This window comes from Rhamphochromis longiceps, linkage group LG7, assembly GCF_057381845.1.
Source record: "Rhamphochromis longiceps isolate RC_006_pf linkage group LG7, R_longiceps_female_GT1.1, whole genome shotgun sequence".
NCBI lineage: Eukaryota > Metazoa > Chordata > Actinopteri > Cichliformes > Cichlidae > Rhamphochromis > Rhamphochromis longiceps.
The window spans coordinates 8,572,855-8,594,715 of NC_140563.1; the positions used below are offsets into that span (position 1 = coordinate 8,572,855).

General features: G+C 40.9%; 1 protein-coding gene across 2 annotated transcripts in view; it reads left to right on the plus strand.

The window, feature by feature from the left end:
- Window positions 1-21,861, plus strand: part of magi2b (membrane associated guanylate kinase, WW and PDZ domain containing 2b) — a 94,527-nt gene continuing 72,666 nt past the window's right edge. Inside the window, exon 1 of one of the 2 annotated variants that reach the window (XM_085411951.1) lies at window positions 1-535. In XM_085411951.1, the coding sequence (XP_085268077.1) occupies window positions 238-535 (298 nt within the window). In that variant the 5' untranslated portion in view covers window positions 1-237. The remainder of the gene's footprint in view (window positions 536-21,861) is intronic. The other variant, XM_085411950.1, reaches the window with a different exon arrangement.

Sequence of the window (21,861 nt, forward strand, 5' to 3'; positions counted from 1 at the left end):
TCTGTCTCTTACGTCTGTGTGTCTGACAGAGTGATAATTATTTCAGTCCGCTGCCGTGCTGTACTGCAGCTCTCTGCCCGACTGCGCGGCTCGCAGAGCGGACACTGCGCCAGCGTGCACCGGTGATGATGGAGCCACGAGCGCCGTGAAGCTGCAGCCGCTCGCACAAAAGGCAGAGATGAGACGGTAGGAGGCTTTTTGCAGGGGCTAGCCCGCGGTGATTAACTCGCCCTAACGATGTCGAAGAGCCTCAAGAAGAAAAACCACTGGACCAACAAAGTCCACGAAGCGGTGATAACCCGGGGGAAAGAAGGCGAGCTGGGGTTCGAGCTGAAGGGGGGCGCGGAGAACGGCCAGTTCCCCTACTTCGGCGAGGTGAAGCAAGGGAAGGGGCTGATCCAGAGCGGCAAACTGGCCCAGGATGAACTGCTGCTGGAGGTCAACGACATGCCAGTAGCCGGGCTCACTACCCGGGACGTGCTGGCCGTGATCAAACACTGCAAAGACCCGGTCCGCTTCAAATGTGTCAAGCAAGGTGAGATATGCGCTGGACGGGAGAGGGGCCAGGAGCGCGGATCCGCGGAGAGGCGTGCGTGTGTGGCGTGTTTGTGTAAATGAGTGTTGCTGGTTTGATTAAGATGTCATTCGTGCAGTCATCTGTCAGTCTGCATTAAAGCGAGAAGCCGGTGTAAACACGGACCTTTGCTAGGCTGCAGGCCTGTTTTGTTGCTGAAATACAATTACGAGCCGTAATGAAGGGCTCAGTCCACCAGGATCAGCAACTATAATGATTACATCGCAGCCAGGAGCAGCCGCGGTCTGTTTATCGCTGGTTCGATGCCTCCAGGCTGGAGGGGGTGTGTCCGTTTAGGCTTGATGCCACAGCCTGCGGTTTTCTCCTTTTTTTTGGTCGAGGACGCGAGGCCTTCGCTGTGGATCAAATGTTTTTCTTCTTCTTCTCTCTCTTCTCTTTGCTGGCTGCTGTACAGTCTGAGCAGACAGACATGCTTCACACAAACAACTGCTGCATGCCAGCCCAGATCAGTGCTGTTATTCCACGATACCTGCACTCCCATGAAGCTTTCATATTGATCACCCCCTTTAAAAATTCACTGGCATGTGCACATGTGGTGCTCATGAAATACTCAATAATTGTGCAGGTCATGCTTAGGGTAGCTTTGAGGGTGCTTTGATTAAAAAAACAAAATCAAAACCAAACTGTAGCCTCTGAAGATGGAGGGTTGTTGTGATGTTCCAGTGGATTTCTGGCAGCAGACTTGACTGAGTGACCTGCTTCTGTCAGCCAGTGTAAGAGCAGTCAGGGTGTCTGCGCAGAGAGAACATTGGATAGAAGTTAAAAGTGGAGGAGATGCTTATCATCGCACCCTCTGAGGTTCAGTTAAGCCCCAGTAAGTGGCTAAAAAGGGCTGCGTTCCCAGCTGCGAAATAAGCCTCAGTGTAGCTTGAAATCACGCAGTTTTTTAATTTTATTTTTGGACATTGCCGAGCATGTTTACAGAGGATTCGCCTGCTCTGTCTCAGTCCCTGTGTTTCCATGGGTTGCATCAACGTGATTGATTACTGAGTTGGAGCTGCTGACAGAGTGGGAGTGTGGTGTTGTGATGTGTGAGGGGTTAAAATGCTAATGTGCGTCTAACAGACAGGTCTATTCTCTTCCTCCCTCACTTATGCATTTAAACATGAGTCTATGCGTGTATTGAACTTCCCACCTCGCTGCTCTCCAGATGAACGTCGTCTTTGCCGAGAACGTCCTTGAGCCCTCTGCTGTTTGTGCACAGCTTCTTGTCCCCTTCACTACATATATTTTTTCGCTCCCTCTCCCTCTTTCTCTCCCTGTCATATTAGTATTTGACTTCCATCCAGTGGAGAGCGGAGTATATTTATGGAAGACAGTTGCTGACACACTCACGGCCCGCCGAGGAATCATCTAGAAGGAGTCCAGCCGCTCGACTCAGAGGCCACACACAGCCAAAAAAAAAAAAAAATCAGAGATATGGATGTCCCGTCTGAGTGCACAATCACGTCTGCCCGACCATGCAGACATGCACGCACTTACACGTTTTAACAGGCTATTTCCAGTCAGGTACACTGTAGAAAGCCCCGCTCCAGTCCCAGAGGGATCACTGCACTGGCAGAGAGGCCTGATGGACCTCCACATTGAGGTGACTCTGCCGTCACCTCCTTCATGTGCCTACATCACAGTCTTTTAGGAACTACGGCATTCAGACATGTTTTCACTGTGCTCTCATTTAAATCGATGGGACGAGGGAAGCCAGTCATGCAGATTTTACTGGAACAAACATGCATATTTGTTTCCCCCAAAAAATATCTGTGTTGGCAAATTTTTTTTGTGTGCATTGCACCACGCAGGTGTGAGCTGTCATTTAGGACGTATCACTTTCTAAAAGTGTCCATAAACATCATGTGTCAATCAGTCAAACTGCTTTCTTTTATACAGAAATTATTTAAGCGTGATAGCTGGATTGCCAACAAAGAAACAATTTCAAGTGCAGATCTCAGGGGAGTTGTTATTTATTCCCCGTCTATGTTTGTGTGTGTGTTTAACTGCTTCAAAATTCTCACCCCTCTGTCTTGTAAATGAATGTGCTGTAAATAAATCTCACCATCAAAGCAACAAACTGCACCACAAAATACCAACAAAGCATAACAATTTCTACATTTTTTAAGCAATACTCTGGAACTTCCTGGCTGAACGGATAGCCGAGTGGTTAGGTCAGTCACTGCGTGGGTTCAAATGCTTTGTGTCATCTTCCGCTCTCTCCTAATTCCACCCTCCACCCCCCTAAAAAACCAAAAGCTTAAAACAAAGGGCCTTTTCACTGATGACACTGTGTCGTGTCATAGCTGGAGAGTCACGGATGTTATAAGAAAACGAGTGAGTCCACGCTGGTTCGCTGTTGGCGTGACACGAAACGAGGCCTGTTATGACAATTAGTGTGTTGTTGTTGAGCTTAAACTGCTCGTTTGTACATTAGATGTTGCTTGTGCCCGTTTGCACCTAATGATTTTGATGTAGAGCTCTCCTCCATGTTCATCACCTCATCCGGAGCGAGCGTGAGTGAGGTGCAAACGGCTGCTCGACTCAGTGAGGCAGATTTATAGAAGTGCCATGAAGATCACAACCGCAGAGGTGTTAGAACAGTATGGAGTGGAGAGAAGTGTGAATAAGTGTGTGTATGTGTGTGTGACAAAGTGAGAAAGACAAAGGTGGAGTTTTAAGAGAAGAGTGTGGTGGAGATGTGAGAAAAGACACTTGGCAAAATGGACTCTGTTCCCTCTTGTTGTTATTATTCATTCATTTATTTATTTATTTATTTATTTTACAGACGATGTCTGGCAGGTTCTTCATTCTTAGGCTACGTCTACGTCATTTTCTCTCCGTTTTGGCCTCCCGTCCACACTCAGATGGCGTTTTCCTCAAGGTAAAACGCAGCGTTTTGAAAACGTTCTCGAAAACGCATTCATTTCAAAACGGAGCTGTCCCGTCGCAGTGTGGACACTCGAAAACGCAGACTTAGTCATGTGATGCAGTCCATCCATCCATCCATTCGCTTCCGCTTATCCTTTTCAGGGTCACGGGGGGCGCTGGAGCCTATCCCAGCTGTCATGGGGCGAGAGGCGGGGTACACCCTGGACAGGTCGCCAGTCTGTCGCAGGGCCAACAACAGAGACAGACAACCATTCGCACTCACATTCACTCGCACATTCACACCTAGTGGCAATTTGGATTATCCAATTAACCTATCCCCACGAGTTGCATGTCTTTGGACATGCAGCTTGTTTCCAGTCATGTGACCAATTAAACAAAGATAGCGGAGTGCATTATACAGCAGTTGTGTGGATTGCTTTCAATTTTGACAGCCCTAAAAAAGATTAATATCACTTTGTACATGCTCCAGATATCTTTTCTTCAAATTCTTTAATTCTCACACGCTTTTGCGCATGCGCAGGACTGGAACGTAAGCGTTTTGGGCCGTTTCAATGTGGACGCGCAACTCTGTGAACATGACTGAAAACGCTAGTGTGGACGCAGAGCGTTTTCAGAAGAAAAGGCAGTTTTCAAATCTATCCGGGCTAGTGTGGACGTAGCCTTAAAAGCAAAATAATGTGTTTATGTCTATACCTGTGATGTTATCTTTCTCCCCTCACCCCAAATCAGTCGCAACAGATGGCCTCCCTGAGCTTGTTTCCTGTTAAAAGGGAGTTTTTTTCTCCCCACTGTCACAAGTGCATTGCTCAAAGGGGTCATTTGATTGTTGGGGTTTTCCGTATTACTGCAGAGTCTTTACCTTACATCTTGAGGCGACTGCTGTTCTGATTTAGTAGAAATAAAAAATGACAGCATGTTGAAAATGTTCAGTAATGTTTGGAATCTCATTAATTTTCACTGCTGTTTTCAGTTTTTTGGGGGAAAAAAGCCCCTGAAAAGTTATATGACTAAAACTTAATCGATAAACTTGGAGACAAATAAGACAAGTGGTAATATCAGCTGTTTTGGGAGCCTTTTTTCTCTCATTCAGATTCAGGCTGAATCTACAACAAGTCCTGATATAATTTACATACCAATAAGCAGAATATCAGAAATGCCCTTTTCCCTACTTGAAGATTCCTCCATATAAGAAAAGAAACCAACGCTGTCACTGCTTGTCTCTCTGAAATTTAATTTTCTCCCCTCCAAATGTAGTATATATTTTTGGCTCGCGGAGAAAAGTGTGGAGGTGGAAGACCCCGGGATGTTTTATGCAGTTGGGTTTGTGAGCACAATATGTGTTCCTTCTGAGGGAAAACAACATGAATTCAAAATGTTAACATGGCCTTTAACATCTAAGTGGAGCACAGTCAGCCTCCGTCACACTGTGCAGCACTCGCCCACAGCTTATACGGGGCAGGCCAGCAAGCTCGCGGTTCCTTAATGAAACTGTTAACTGGGATTCTGCAGACAGCAGTAAAAACATATGTTCGTCCTACTGATTGCATAAATTTGATGATCTGCTTTGTGAAGTTGACTGTTTCAAATCTGCAGTTTACAACAAGAACGCGGGCTCATTTGATCGCAATTTTGCTTCGAATTCGTTAAACATCACATCTTCAGTTTGACACAAAGGTCTTCTTTTAGATGTATGGTTGAGATGAGCGAACATTCATGAAGGCTTAAATGTGCACCTGTTAACTGCGTATGCATAGATGGAGTGATTATATGCTGCCTAAACAACCTATCAGCAAATAAAAATGATACTTATTGAAGTTTCTGTGTTGTGTTAACATGAATTTTGCACTGCTCAAGTTCAGACATGGTGTAATGAAGACCAAACAATTGACCCATTTCTTAGAATGAAGACTTCTTTGTTTCATAAGAATAATAGGGGAATAAATAACACCAAAATAAAGTAAAATATAGTAGCGTTAGCCTTAAAAATCTTTGTATTAGTAAAAATGTAGTTTTTTAGATGAACCTTAATTTTTTTTTAATCCTTGAAAAAGAAAAACATGCAAAAAGCTGAGACTGTGAGGAAATATTTCCTTCGGGATTAATAAAGTATTCTGATTCTGAAATATCTTTATTTATCAAAAAGGGATATTTTCAGGTTTTACAGCTGTGTGCAGACAGGGAGGTAGGCAAACCTTCGATTTGGTGGGTGTACTGGAATTTAGACTTTCCTTGAATAAATGAAGTGCGTAACAAATACTTCATTTTACCCCTAAAATCTTTTATAATAGTATGTTTGTTTTTGTGTAGCGGTATCCATTTTCCACAAACAAATGCAACAGGCTGTTAAGCTATCAAGGATATTGTTGTATGCGCTAAGCTTTTTAAGCATGTTTTCCAGTTTATTTCAGAGCAGAAAAAAACACACATTTGAATATTTTCATGAGTCTTTTCTGATGTCTTATTGCAATTTTTTTAAGACTCTAAAAAAGATATATTGATCCAAACACAGCACGTAGGAGAAATTGGAAAGCTTGACAGGCTTTCCAGGCATGGTTATGGTTGCTAAGCTCAGACTGAATAATCACTCTTTGGAGGCGTCGATGGTCACAAAGCACAAATCTCAAAGCTACTGTCCAAGCAAGGCCATATAAAACTGCTTATATAAAAAAACTAAACAAAATAGAAAATACAGCCACAGCAGTGTTGCAGCACAAAAAAGCTTAATGGTTGTTCAGTTAGCTTTTAATCTCTCTAAAATCTACACTTTGGGTCATTTTCTGATGTTGTCAAGTTTTCTGACTTGGCTGTCCAAGTGCTGCCAGTCCTCTTAATGATGTAAAGTACAGTATTGGGGGACAGATGGAGCAGAGGGAGAGAAGGCGACCTTCTTCTGCTCTCATGTCGCTTTGTTGATGAGAAGCTTGAAGAATCAGTGCATAACATCCTGTCTGCTCCGTTGGTATTAATAACTCACCAAGAGATGAGTTCTGTCAGAGGCGGAGGATGATTTTATTGAGGCTAGAAGCTGCTGGAGCTCAGCTCAGAGGATCAAACCCGAGCTCAGCCAGCCAATGACCAAATATCTAACTGGTCCAGTTAAGTGAATTAGGTCAATGTAATTCTCCTTAGCGTGGACACGCTGCATGGGACTGCACTGGGACTGTGCTGCAGCATGTGTTTGTGAGGTGCAGATAGAAGCCGTGTCTTTGTGTGAAAGACGTGACTGAAAGAAGGTTTTTGTCAAGTGATTTTCCCTAAATGTCATTCGAGTCATGATGTGATCAGAGTTTTTAAGAACCGTGACACCAGTTCGCCCGCCGTTCAGTTATTCTAATGTCAGGATGTGACTGGTTATGATGCCAGTTTTAGCATTTTTGCAGAATCTGTGACAGCACAGATTTTAGTGATGGATCGATGTGGCAATGCGACCATATGATGCTGTGTGAGGCTGCATTTCATACTGGCTGAGATAAACATCAAATTCTTATGATTATTCAGGATGAGTGTGTCTGAGTGCTGAGAGAGAGAGAGAGAGAGGGGGGGGGGGGGGGTGAAATATGCTGAGAAAGGAATTAAGTGCGAGTATGTAAAATGTATGCATGCACACATTCATTATGGGAACAATAGAAAGTTGTCTTTGTGTGCAAGATTTCAGCAATGAATCATCTCTTTTGATGAAATAACGTGGACACAAAAATGGTAAAAATACAAAGACGAAGCTGATTTTGGGGCATATTTGCTCTGACGGTTGTTTTCCTTGTTTGTTTTGTTTATATGACATATTACTTGACATTATGTTCATTGTTTATTTTACACTGAATTCTGAAAATTGGTTTTAAAAGCATGGCTGTATAAATAAATCTTAATTTGTGGGTATTTATGTTTTACACCTTACACTGCTGGCCACCTAGTGGAGCTTCTTTATCTTGTGACAACCGCAGTGAAAGTAATGTAATCAGGCTGAGGTGATTTTGCTTCGTAAGAGAAAAATGTTGTGCCTGTGTGAGATTTTTTTTTTTCCTTTTTGGTCTTTTACTGAATCAGCAACACGCTGCAAAATCCTCAGTAAAAGTAAAAGTTATGAATTACAAATATTGCCTAACTGCAAGTATATTAGGATACAAAACCTAATAATATTCTGTTGATTGAATGAACATTATTGCGCAAAGCTTCTAAATAATCCCTCATTTCTTTATATTTTGCTTCCAAGGAGAAGGACTTTCTTCTATATCTTCTAAAGAGGCCCTGAGCAATACTTCTCCAGGCTTTCTCAATGTCTTTCAAAGTTTTTCAATATTGGCTCCTTTTTCACTCACTTTCAGTACAGTCCTTGTATCTGGCCTTTCAGAGGATGTTTTATTTTTTTTCTACCGTTTAGGGTACGTAACACTGACCTATGAATCATTCAAGCATAAAAAAGGCACCAAAATCACAGGAAAAAACAGTGATGTGTCTGTATATAACAGACAACTTAAACTGTATATTTATTACTAGCAGTCTGTGACAAAAAATGAATTAAAGGATTATTCTATTCTAGCCTGTGACAAAAACTCATAATTTGTTCCCATTCCTTTAGTTGAATCTATAAAGAATGACAAAAACAAACTTGGCATATTTTGGCATGGTGTGCAGTGCGTTCTTAAAGAATTAAAGGAAATTGGACAAGTGGAGGACAAAAGAAGAAGTGGAAGGGCTAAAATCTATCTACAGCAGAAGAACAGCACCTGAATGTCATGTCCTTAAGAAATGATACAGGATCTGAGAGATGCATCTGAATCTTTGGTTGATCGATCTACTAGCAAAGCCTTATCAGAAAAGATGTAAAGATGCCATTCTTATGCCATTCACAAGGAACTGGGCTGAAAATCACTGGTAACAGATCTCTTTTGTTAAAGAATCTAAACAATTTTACATTTTGGCTTCACATTGTCATCAGTATGTACTGAGAAACTCAGGAGAGTAGTACAACAGTGAGTGTTTACAGCCATCTGTAAAACATCATCGAGCCTCTGCCATGTTTTGGGGCTGCATTTCAGGCAGTAGTGTTGGAGAGGTCAAAATTGATGGAATTATGAATGAAGAAAAGTGCAATCAGATCTGCAATTCTGGCGGGCGCTTGTGTATGTGTGTCTGATCCATATTGGTAACCACTGGTTTAAGCTGTATGATCCGGTCCATATGTTTTTCATATGAAGTTTTAGTTGGCTCTCAAATTTTTTGTGGTCTAAAAAGTACACAGAAATAAAAAGTGGCAAAAAATGGAAGTCCTCTAGTGTTTACATTTGTACGTAGACATGTATATTCACTACACTCTCCTACTGACATTCACATGCAACCCCTGTCACTTTACTCTTTTTCTCCCACTGTCTCAGTCAGCCGAGAGGTCTGAGGGTTTAATGAGGCGACTGTACAGCTGAGAGACACCACCACCTCTCACCTCCAGAGGTGGAGGCAGACAGCTCATCACAGCTGCCGCATGTATTTAGAGTCACTCGGTTTGTCTGGCTTTGCGCATACAATACCTCTCTGTGTGTTTTATAAGTCAGCAGGTCTGCTTTGAAAATGATATCTGCTGTATTTAGAAAACCTTCTCAGGGAGTCAGGGCTGTGGTGAAACAACAGCTTCCCTCCTACTTTCACTGAATCACATCTTATTCAGTCAGGCATGGCAGCACAGAAGGCAGCGCATGGTTTTCATTCATTGACATAGTGTGTATTAGCCAGCAGCGCTAATCTGATAGCTTCACTGTGGGCTTCAGATCTGAATGAGAAGGATTATAAAAGCTGGCGTCAGGAGCTACTCCGGCTGCTGCACTGAAACTGGTGGATGGCTACCAACAATGGCGTGTGATTTTCTGACTTTCTAAAGAGGCTCACTTTCATTCCCGAGTTGAATAGCTTGAAGTGGAGCCAACTCATACGCAGAGTACTGTGACACATGTCATGCACTATATATATAATATGTGTATACGTGTTTGTCATAACCACACCTCAGCTGTTTTGAAGACCCTCTAATTTTTTTGCTCTGCATCGGTTTATGCACATGATCATGAGTTCATTTCACTGTTGTACCTCCATACAATAAATTAATGGGGGGAAAATCCCTTTGTGTAAGGCTGCTCTGCTTAAATATGAATTTAAATTCCACTGCTGACTCAATCATGCTCATTGCAGCAGCAGGCAGCTTCCTGTTCTACTGGAAGAAATCTCGGCTGACGTGTTAAAGTGCTTCATTTACATTCTGGATCGTTTCATAACTGTAGCTAATGCTTCCTACCAGTAGAGGACAGCATCTGTCTAATCAGTTTTCAAAGGAGCAGCTCTCTATCTGCTCTGACACTCTCACAGGAAGTTTAATAGTAGCAGACTGAACTCCACTGAGTTCAAAAGTGTTGCATTCAGTAGTTGCACTGAAGCAACTCTGCTGTTTGAGATGAATGTGCAAGTTTCTGTGTATAAAGGCGAGCCTGTCACTGACTAATTCAACATAAAGAGCATCAAAGATAGCAGGAACTGTAAGTTGTGTCTTTTAAATTGTAAAAAAAAAGGACCAAAATCATGTTCTTATAGGCTACAGAGACACAAGTTTCCCACCTGAACTTATTTAGTCTTCTAGTTACGAAAGTTAAATCCTTCTCTGAGCTCAGGGGCCAAGATCCGATCAAACTCATACAGTGCCTTCTGATATCTTTAAAAAATGCCACTAGACACAAACCTTTTCCCAGAAGAGACATTCTTTTGGTTACCCTGAATGATCCGCAACACCCAGCAGAGACAGACATCTGTCTCTTTGTGGGGGATTTTTAAGGAAAATTGAAAATGGTTTGCATTAAATTCACTGAAGCAGAAACCTAGCCTGCTAAAAAAAAAAAAAAAAATTCTAATAATATCTCTTGTGACAGGGCTGAAACCTTATTTGAGAAGATCTTTGAGAATAACTCAAACCTTGGATGACTCAACCTGTCAGTCCTTTACTTTGTTATGTGCTTTGTCATTTTCTAATTTTGACTCTTAAAATTGTGCTTATGGGAGAGACTAACAAGGATGCTGTTTATACATGGTGTTTGTAAAGGTTTGATCAATCAGAAGGGAAGATGCACTTTATTGGCAAAAGTATTTGCTCGTCTGCCTTCACATGCATATAATCTTAAGTGACATCTCATTGTTAATCCATAGGGTTTAATACGATGCCAGCTCAACCTTTCCAGCTATGAGAGCTTCAACTCTTATGGGAAGGCTTTCCACAAGGATTTGGTGTGTTTATGGGAATCTTTTGACAATTCTTCCAGAAGAGTGTTTGTGAGGTTTGGATGTGAAGGCCCGGCTCACAGTCTCTGCTCTAATTCATCCCAAAGGTGTTCTGTTGTGTTGAAGCCAGACTCACTCATCCATGTCTTTATGGACTTTGCTTTGTGCACCGGTGAGCAGTCATGTTGGAACATGAAGGGGTCATCCCCGAAACCTTCCCACAAAGTTGGGAGCATGAAATTGTCCAAAATGTCTTGGTGTGCTAAGCATCAAGAGTTCCTTTCACTGGAACTAAGGGGCCGAGCCCATCTCTTAAAATATAACCCCACACCATGCTCCCCCTCCACCAAACTTTACACTTGGCACAATGCAGTCAGACATGTACCGTTCTCCTGGCACCCACAAACCCAGACGATCAGATTGCCAGGCTGAAAAGTGTGACACTCCAGAGAACACACCACCACTGCTCTAGATCCAGTGGTGGTGTGCTTTGCATCAGTGGATCCAATGGATCCAAGCCTTACATCACCAAGCACCAATGTTTACATTGGTGCCTGGTGATGCAAGGCTTGGATGCAGCTGCTCGGTCACTGAAACCCATTTCATGAAGCTCTCCACACACTCATCTTGAGCTCAGCTGAAGGCCACATGAAGTTTGGAAGTTTGTAGCAACTGACTCTGCAGAAAGTTGTCGACCTCTGAACACAAAGCCCATTTGCATCTTCTGACCCTGCTCTGTGCTTTTAGGTGACTGAGTTGCGGTTGTTACCGAAAGTGAGGAAACTTCATAACTGGACTTGTTGCAGAGGTGCCATCCTATCACCGTACCACGCTGGAATTTACTGAGCTCTTGAGAGGGTCCAATTCTTTCAAAAATGTTTGTAGAAGCTGTTTTCATCCCAAGGTGATTGAGTTTATTCACCTGTTGACATGGAAGCTATTGGAACACCTGAATGATCAATGATCTGGATGAGTGAGTGAGTACTTTTGTCAATATAGTGTATGTTGCTGTCCTTTAACATTAGCATTGACAAATGTTCAGTGTAGCCTGGTCAGACCAAGATATTAAGTGTATTATGCTTAGCTGTTTACTGCTCCAATTGTGGAATTTATTAAACTTCTGGACTTTTACTGCCAATAATTTGGAGTTGATCCTAACGAAATGGTAATCACCTTGATGATGAGTCAGTGGAGCATGCCTGAGCTTAAAAGTATTTTCCACCTGACTTGTTAGGGTCAGAGTTATGGCCATTTCTCGCAGACTTTATGAGCATGGTGTCTATTACATTCTTGTTCATATAGTTCATCCTTGCAAGCTGTAATGGAGAAAAGAAAGGAGCAATCGGGTCAGTACAGTGGAGTTGAATTCAATTCATTTTAGTTTGGATTTAGCAGCATGAAGGGCCCCTTAATCACTACAGACAGGGTTTATTAGACTATCAGACCATAGCAGCCAAGTGATGCATTGGAGAGCAGAATCATTATGATGCTCAGAAGGTGGCCTTCTCTCAGCCACAGTCGCAATTATTAATTTTTTGTATTGACAGGAAACACACCCATGCTGGTTTTAACCCCTCAGGGAATCGACTGCTGCACCCCCAAACTGATGAGTTTCTTATTACTCTCCACTGCCTCTGGGGTTTCTTCATATCTCACTCTCTCTGTGTTTTCTACCCATTATTGTTACTCAACTTTCCCACATCTGCGAACCAGCGGATGAAGCGCTTGAGCCGTGCACATTTTACCCTGTTTTTGTCTTTTAATTGGTCTTTCTTTATTTTCCATTAAGAGGCATGCTGCTTGTTTCCGACTGAGTCTTTGGAGCGCTGCTTGAATACAATGAGGAGTGACGGGAAAAAGAAGGCAGTACAAGTCTAACAGAGTTTTTTTTATAGTATGCGAATCCAATTGCCATAATTACCACAAATTTGATAGATGTGTATCTGTGGAGTTGTATTAGCTCAGCGTCGCCAAGCAAAGAACTGTGAGGATATATTGTGTATTATTTGTCCACCAAAGAGCTACAGGTGGGTTTGCTGCACCTTTTAAGTGTTGACCGCTATGCATTCTGTTCTTATGCAGATAATAAACCCCAGCACAAATAGATAAACAATCCTTCACACATAATTTTCAACACAACGCAGAGTGGAGGGGGTGTTTGCTAACAGTGAGGTGTAACTGAGCATGGCTACATGAGGAATTAGGAATGGCAATTCCGTTAGCTCTACCTCTTTTAGTCCTGAAATCTCATTTGTAGTGTGAGCTTGTTTCCCTTTACAGTGACTCAGAGGTTGTGTCTGGCCTTGATTATGGCACCGTAGAGAAAGACATAGAGGAACATCATCATTAAAACTAGTCTGAGGATGGGGGGAATCAATATTAAGACCTTTAGGAGAGACGCTCTGTCATTTACTATTAATAATGGGCCCTGCAGCCTGCTGTAATAACGCCATTAGGAGTACTGGAAACTGATGCTTTATCCACAGCTAAATGGCCTTTTTACAATACACCCACATGTGGCGACTATAAATGCATACAGTATCCAGTATCATTCTCACACAAACACACACGCACACACCGTATCGCCACCTTTATCTCACACAGCCCTTCCTGTGCCTAATTGAGAGGGTTAGACAAGAAAAATTGGTCCAAGTCCGATCTTAGTATTCTTTAACTGGACCACAGGAGATGTGGACAAAGACACCGTGAAAGTAAAATGTCAGATATGACAAGGAGATAAAAAGAGGTAGAAAAACAGAATGATAGAAATGAATGTAAAGAGGGAAAGAAAAAAGGTACTGTATGTTCTTTAAAGAGACAGTAACACACATTTTGGCTTTTTAAAATTTTAGTGTTCACAATGTAATGGACTTACGCTATATGTAGCAAATGAAAAATATACTGTAAACAGCCCCAAAATAAAAGAGCAATAGTATTACAGTTAGGGCTGTTCGATATAACGATATATATAGGATGACGATATAAAAACGTCTATGTTTCATTTTACGCTATCGTTTGTTTCGTGGTGTCGCAAAATAAACTGTTTACGGCAATATTTCACTGTAGTGGCTATATTAATTTCTTAAAGTTCTCTCTTTCTCTTATATTTTATATAACCACACTATGGACCACAAGAGCCTGTTTTTGTTTTCGGTAGCAACAACGACGGTAACAGCATCGCGTGTCCGCTTGTTTATGTCCCACATAAACCTTTCACAATAAAGCTCAAGATCCTGTTGAGACTTTTCAAAATAAACGGAATCACGTGAAAGAGCAGATTATTTACGGATGAGAATTAAAAAAGAGCCACCAGGTGCTAAAAAATAAACCTTAGACTCAAACGTTAGAACAGGCTTTTCCCCGCAGCACGCCGTGTAATAAATACTCACAAAGAAAACTGCGGCCTTTACAACTTATGTCTAAAAATGTATCGTTTCATGCATCGGTTAAAACACTCGACTCCAGCTGCATGACGCGCAGCTGGAAACAGTTCCTGTAAGACGAGCTGCCCGAGATTCACAGAATTTATCGGGATGATAGAATTCTTATATCGGGACATGAGATTTTGGTCATATCGCAAAGCCCTAATTACAGTATAGAAATATTTATAGCTTATTAATATACCTTAATTAGTTCTTTCTTCTTTTTTTTAAATCTGAAGTGTGTAGAATTTGTCATGCTAACCCCCTTTTCCATATATTATTTGGCTAGGGTCTTATTCTGAAAGGAAACGTAAAAACTGAAATTGACGGTATCAAAAGTAAAGACTGTAACTGAAGATCAAAGCTCAACATTCAGGTTTGAAAACCAAGTATTTGAGTTCATTTCAGTTCCTGCAGTCGAAAGTAAGAGAAAGGTAATAGCATGCTGTGCTAAGCGTGGCCTGTGCAGTAGCTGATATTTTACAGGTCAAAATTTAGGACATTTTGAATGTGATGAAAATAATTGTGGTGGCCTTTTTCAGAAATATACAAATGCACTGTAGCATTTTATGTTATCACCTTTGTTGCTGTTACTGTCTTTGAAGTTCATTTATCTGCTAAATAAAAACCAGCATCTTCAGTTTAACCTCACATTTAATGCCGTTCAATTCAAGTTTATTTATATAGTAAAAGCACTTTATATTGTAAGATAAAGACCCTACAATAATAGAGAGAAAACCTCAACAATCAGACGACCCTCTATAAGGAAGAACAAGACAAGATGTTTTCTGAGCATTCAGTTGGCAAACAAACATGAATAACTTAGGTTTGGCTAACAGCAAACCTAACTTAATAATATATTTATTACATTGTATTAATTAATAAAGAAAACACTGGACATGTTGTTTGACATATGATCTTTATAAATGGGCACCCACACATGAATATTTAGAATCTGTAGGCAAGGAACAAGACTTCTGATACTAGGAGTTTTCTAGTTTTCATATATAGTCTGTAGTATTGACTAGTCAAATTTAAACAAGCTTTGGCTGCTTTCAGCATGTGTGCAGAGCAAAAGACAAAACACACTGACCCAAAAGCAGTCTCAAAACTCAAGATTTTCATCTCTTTTAAAAAAGTATAGTTAGGAAGTCTTGGACCAGATATCCCCTGGCCACACGGAAAGCTCCAAAACATTAGCTGTTAGAGTTTAGCTCATTAGATGATAGCTGATGGATTGTCTGGCTTTGATTATCCTCTTCCTTTTTAAAAAAAATTCTTTCTGTTCATGTTGGTTCCTGACTAGAGCTTCATCTGTGCTGTCCCCCCTAAAAGACATTATATGACTTTACCCTTAATGACAGATTTTGACACCTCGGTATATATCAATGAAGATGTAAATTGATGACCATTAGAACACGTTCTGGGTTTTTCCAAGGGTATATGGGAAGCTGCATAGGCAGAGATGACCTTCACTAACCTTTATGCACATCTGGCCATTTTTGTTCTGTAAGCAGGCCTGAAATATGACAGAAATTGCTCAGGTCAGAAATAAGAAATAAAGGTTACCTAAAGGTAAAGGGGGAGTGAGTTAAAAGAAACACCTGCAGTGTTTAGTCCGTTTAAGTTGAACTCTGGTTTGTTTCCCACTTTGGTGCGATTTAGATGAGAACACAGTAATCACACTCAGGTCCAATTGGAGGAGGTTTAGGTCTAGTTTCAAATGAACTCCATAGCAGTATGTTTATGAGGTGAACGTAATCTGACCTAGCTCCCAGGTGTACGTTGCAAGTTTAAGCTAAACTCAGGATACCATAGATACCATAGATCAAGAAGGTCAGTATGAGTTAGCGACTAGCTGTGGAAGGTATCCAGAGCACACCATATTTATTCTTCAACACAGCCTGAACTCTCTTAGCTTTCTTTGCATTTCTTTATGCAGTCTTCAGGGATAGTTCTCCAGGCTTCTTGAAGGACATTCAAAGCTCTTCTCTGGATGTCAGCTGCCTTTTTTTTACTGTACTCCCTCAAGATGATCCCAAACTTCTTCAATAATGTTAAGGTGTTGGCTCTGGTTACTTGAAAGTCAGGGTCCAACTGAGGTCTCTGTTGACGAACCTTGCATGGTTTTTCTTATAATACTCCTGTCAAGGTGGTGGTAGCTGCAGCGCTCAGCTGCTTGGTCAAAGCTTGGATGAGGAAACAGATTTTTTTTTTCTCTCTTTTTATTTATGCATGTTTATGAATGTTCATGTCTCAGAGGTGCAGCCGGATATGCGATGCCTCCTGCCTTACAGTGTTTTACTCCTCTGTAACCTGTATGACCTCTTGTGAGAATAAGGAAGCATTATCGATCAACACATCTCTTTTTGGGTTTCGTTCTCCATGACAACCTCTCTGGTGCAGCAGCACCACTTCACCTCAGCTCTCCTTACATTCCTCTGACCATCACAACAGATATGACCCATTTTACTCAGTGTACTAGTGTGTGTGTGTTTGTGTCTTTGCCAGTAGGATTTAATCAGGTGTGGTTTGTCCTTGGCATGAAATATGAGAAATGTTTGTGTTTAAATGTAAACATGTCTCCTTGCATTTGTGTGTGTGTGTGTGTGTGTGGATATACAGTAAGAGTCCGAGTGTGCACGCAGGTGTGAGCTCCTGAAGCATAACTGTAGGGTTGTTTGCAGTTAAGAGTTTAGCAGTTAAACTTTGTGAGGAGAGAAGCTCAGAGAATCAATGTGGCAGGACTGCGCCTGCCTCCTCTCTCAGCCTCCCAGGAAAGTGGGCATGTCGGGTCTAATTATGCCTTCCCAAATCAAACAAAATGGCTCCCATTGGTGTCTGCATCAATATGCTCCCTTCTCCAAGCTCATATTCATACAAACAGTGCAACCCATTAGCTATGCCATGTAAACAAAAGTGGTGCTCAGCAATTTGTGTTGTGCATAACAAAGTCTGAATAAAAATCTTTTTATTATCTAGCCACTTCTTTTAGGCTATAAAAAAATATTTTAATTTCAGCATGCTGATGTTTAACTGGTCCTTACTCACACTATAAGCTTAGACCTGAAACAGTTAGTTGATTAAGAAAATTGCTGCTTTTATAATCGGTTTAGAATTAATTTTTCATGTCTTTTTTTTTTTTCCAGAATGACTGGAAACTGGAATTCTTTTTTTCTCAGAATTCTGACTTTAATCTCAGAATTCTGAGATTAAAGTCAGAATTCTTTTTTTCCTCCCCGGTGGCACTAATCCTCTTCCGTATATCCGTACATAGACCATAGAAGGTCGGATTAACGTTTACAACCCAGCTCTGAATGTGACAGAATCTAAAACGCTACTCTGTTTTATTGGCCAAGTATGGGTACACATACTATGGATTGTAATAATAATACATTTTATTTGAAAGCGCCTTTCAAAACACTCAAGGTCACTGTACACAGTAGAATAAAAGCAAGAAGTTTACAGAATCATAAAAACATAAGACATAAACAAATAAAATAGGAGTTGAGTTTGGACTTAAAGAGAGAGAAGGAAGAGATGTTTCTTAAATCAGGAGGTAGGGAATTCCAGAGTCGTGGAGCAGAGCAGCTGAAAGCCCTGCTCCCCATGGTTACAAGATAGGGGGAGGGGACAGAGAGTGAAAGGGAAGAAGAAGATCTGAGACAACGAGATGGGGCGGTGGTCTTAACCAGGTCAGAGAGATATGGAGGAGAGAGATGATGAATAGCCTTAAATGTGTGCAAGAGTATTTAGAAAATTGATGCGATATTTGACCGGGAGCCAATGAAGCTGCTGCAGGGGAGGAGTGATGTGGTGGACAGAAGGGGTCCTGGTGATGATATGGACAGCAGAGTTCTGGACGCGTTGGAGCTTGTGGATGGATTTTTGAGTAAGACCAAAAAGAAGTGAATTACAATAATCAATCCGGGAAGTAACAAGGCTATGGACAAGAATGGCAGTGGCATATGGGGTAAGAAAAGGACGGAGCCGATTAATGTTGCGCAATTGAAAATATGCAGACCGAGTAATATTATTAATGTGTAAATTGAAAGATGGAGTACTGTCGAGGATGACACCCAAACTTTTCACAGAGGAAGAAATGAAGACCGGTGAGTTATCGATAGCAATAGAGAAACTGTTGGTTCTGGATAATGTTGATTTAGTGCCTACCAAGAGGAGCTCGGATTTATTACTATTGAGTTTGAGAAAATTAGAAGAGAACCATGAATTTAGTTCAGCTAAGCAGAGGGTGAGGGAGGATGGGGGAAGAGCAAAATCAGGTTTAGTGGACAGATAAAGCTGGGTGTCATCGGCATAACAGTGAAAATGGACATTGTATTTACGGAAAATATGTCCAAGCGGTAGAAGGTAGATAATGAAAAGAAGGGGCCCCAGGACAGATACCTGGGGCATGGCAGTGGTCAGAGGAAGGGGCTGAGAAGTAAAGGATTTGAGTTGAATGAACTGAGTGCGATCAGACAGGTATGATTTAAACCAGGCTAGTGGAGTATGGGAGAGACCGATAGAGGCTAGCCTACTGAGAAGAATGGAGTGAGAAATAGTGTCGAAAGCAGCACTCAGATCGAGGAGAATAAGAATGGAAAGTAAACCGGAGTCAGCTGCCATTGGTTATTTTTATAAGTGCTGTTTCAGTGCTATGGGAGGGGCGAAAACCAGACTGGAACTGTTCATACAGATTATTATTAGTTAAATGTGAGTGGAGTTGTGTGGCAACTATTTTCTCAAGAATTTTTGAAAGGAATGGTAGATTGGAAATAGGCCAAAAATTCTCAAAATTATTGGGATCTAGACCAGTTTTTTTTCAATATTGGGGTGATGGCGGCAATTTTGAGGGAAGCAGGAACAGTTCCAGTGGTAAGTGAAGAGCAGATGATGGCAGATATGAGCGGAAGCAAAGAAGGTAGACATGCCTTAACCAAAACTGTAGGAATGGGGTCTAGCTGACAAGTAGAAGGTTTTGACTTACAGATGAAATCTGAAATATCAGTAACTGAGCGGAGCTGGAAAGCAGAAAAACAGTGTGATGGGAGAGGACTTGTACTTGTTTTGTCTTTGCGCTCACTGTAAACAGAACAGAGAATATTGATAATACCATGTATGGCTTCACGTGTGCAGTGGTGCAAAGTCCAAAGACTTTCAACAAATAAAGAAATGATGGGTAACTGTTACCATGGGAAGCTGACAGTGGGTATAATTATATATATATTACATGTATTACATAACTGTTTACTAATATATCAGTATATAGTTATGTAATGTTAATATTAGTGGGTGTATACACATGGACCAGTCTTTTTTTCACAATTACATTAATACATTAATGTAGAAATACATCTTCTGCAGCATTATAAGGGACACACACAATAATACATCATAGTAATGATTAAACTGTGTTTAATCTGAAATTCTGAGCAAACCTGAAGCTACTTAAATAGTTTAACTTTGAGGTTGCATTAATATATTAGTTAGTTAGCTTATGTCAAGTAAGTCCACATCTCTTTAAAAAGCATTTAGCAAAAAGAGGTATTGTTCATGCAAAATATCAGATTTACGTCCAGCTATGAAAGAAAGTAATCTTTGTGACCTATGGTACGCTCTACGTTACAGTATGAGGTAAATCTGAGTCTTTTTCTGGTTTGACTAAAGAATGTCTGCCTTCTGATTTTTCTGTAAGCCTGTGGTTTGCATACTTCACTAAAAAGTAGCTGTTGCCTGGAGGAAGACGGCTTGTAAAGATGAATAAATGTTGTTTAAGTGTGACCTTAAGGTGCTGAGGGAATCGTGGGCAGGGTTTTCATCTATAAGCCTCCGTGACAGAAGTTGTAGTACTCTCAGTTCCACAAAGCCAGAAAGACGAACACACAGAAAGGTAGTTTTTGCTTTGTTTTTTTAGTAACTAAGATAAGAGAGATTGGATGGACATTTGGACTAGTGTTGACAAACATGACTAAGTGTATATATTCAGTGACATTTGGGAACTGAATGTGTGGGTACAGAGCTAAGCTATATATAATCAGGAAAATCTTACTTGTGAATAAATTGCACTTTTAAAGATTTTAGACTGTGAGAGGAAATGTTCCATCTCACAAGGTCTATCAGGAAAAATGTGACCTTCCTCAGAGAGAGACTAAAAACCTCAGCAGCTGTCCGTAGCACTGGTGAGGTGATGTCAGGCATCCTTGTTTCCGTGAACTGCTGGAATTGAAATCACAACAAGCCCGTGGCCTCTGGAATTGGTTGTTCCAGTGTTTACGTCAGTAATTAGTGGAGGAACAGAGCCTTAGTTTTTGCTGTAGCCTGCTGAGCGTTTATTGATCCCCAATTAAATCTTTTTAAGCTTTCATCATATATAAACAACGGCATAAATCACTACAAATGAAATATTGTTACTACAGAGGTTGGTACAAGTTTAATAAATCATTAATGTCAGTGAATTTAGCTTAATTAACAGTTGTTCCAACTTGGAAATGAGATGAGCAGAGGATATACATTCTTCAATATAAAATATTACTGAAATAACAGGAAGTGATTTTTTTTTTTTCAATTTGGAGGCTTGGAGAGAGCACATTTAACAGGTGTTAAGGTGCTGATTGATATACTTTTAGATCTTTATATGTGTGGGCACTCATAGAACAGTTAATATTTTAGCTGTGTACTAAGACATTCACCTTATAGGTGAATACACACGATGAATACACTAAAGAAAAATGATGCAACAACTATCGAGCCATTATAGTTATTTATAGTCCCAATCCTCTGTACTCGGGGCCTCGCGTGTTATCATGACAGGTAAACGGTTTAGAGCTGTTTCCAAGTATGTTGTGTACATTTGGTATCACTGCGCTCAAAGGAGCTGTCAGTACAAATGAAAAAAGGCCATCCTGAGGCAGCAAAAGCAAAGAAAATCTTCAAAGGGATAACAGAAATATTAGGAAGGGCAAAATCAACAGTTTTGATACAAGAACGCTTGTGAGCTTAGAAACATGGGGAAAAAAAGCTTGGACTTAAAGTAAAGAGCATTGTGAGTGGTCATAATCATGACAGGAAACTTAGTGTTATCAGAACAGGCAGCCAATTTAGGAACACTCCATTAGGAAGGCTTATAATTATCCAAATCTATGATGAAGACTTCACAAAAAGAAATACAGAAAGATCACCACAAGATGCAAACGTGTTCAAAGAAGAAAAAGATAATATTATAAAATTGCCAAAAACAGCCAGTAAGATAACTGTGGAGAAGAAAGTGTGGAGAAGGCTTTGACAGGTTCTGATCCTGAAGCGTACTACATTTAAAAAAAAGTACAGCAGAGGCAGTATGATGCAGTATGATGCATGGATCAACATCGCTTCTTTGGCACTGGGTCACAACTCACATTTACACAAGTACATTTTTTGAAGTGTCACTTTGTGCAAAGCTCGGGCAGCAAACTTCACTGGAGGACACTTGAGAGTACAGAAAGGCAATGACCTGAAACATAATGTGAATGCAGCTCAGGAGTTTTTGAAGGTCTGAAAGTGGAATATTCTGCAGTGACCAGGTCAGTGACCTGATCTCAACCTGATCTTGCTGCATTTCACTTGCTTAAAAAAAAAGGAAAAAAGATCCACAAACAACTAAAGACAGCTGCAGCAGTGACCTGGCAAACCCATTTTTTTTTACACTTTAGACCCTCAAAATAGGTGACTTTGTCTACC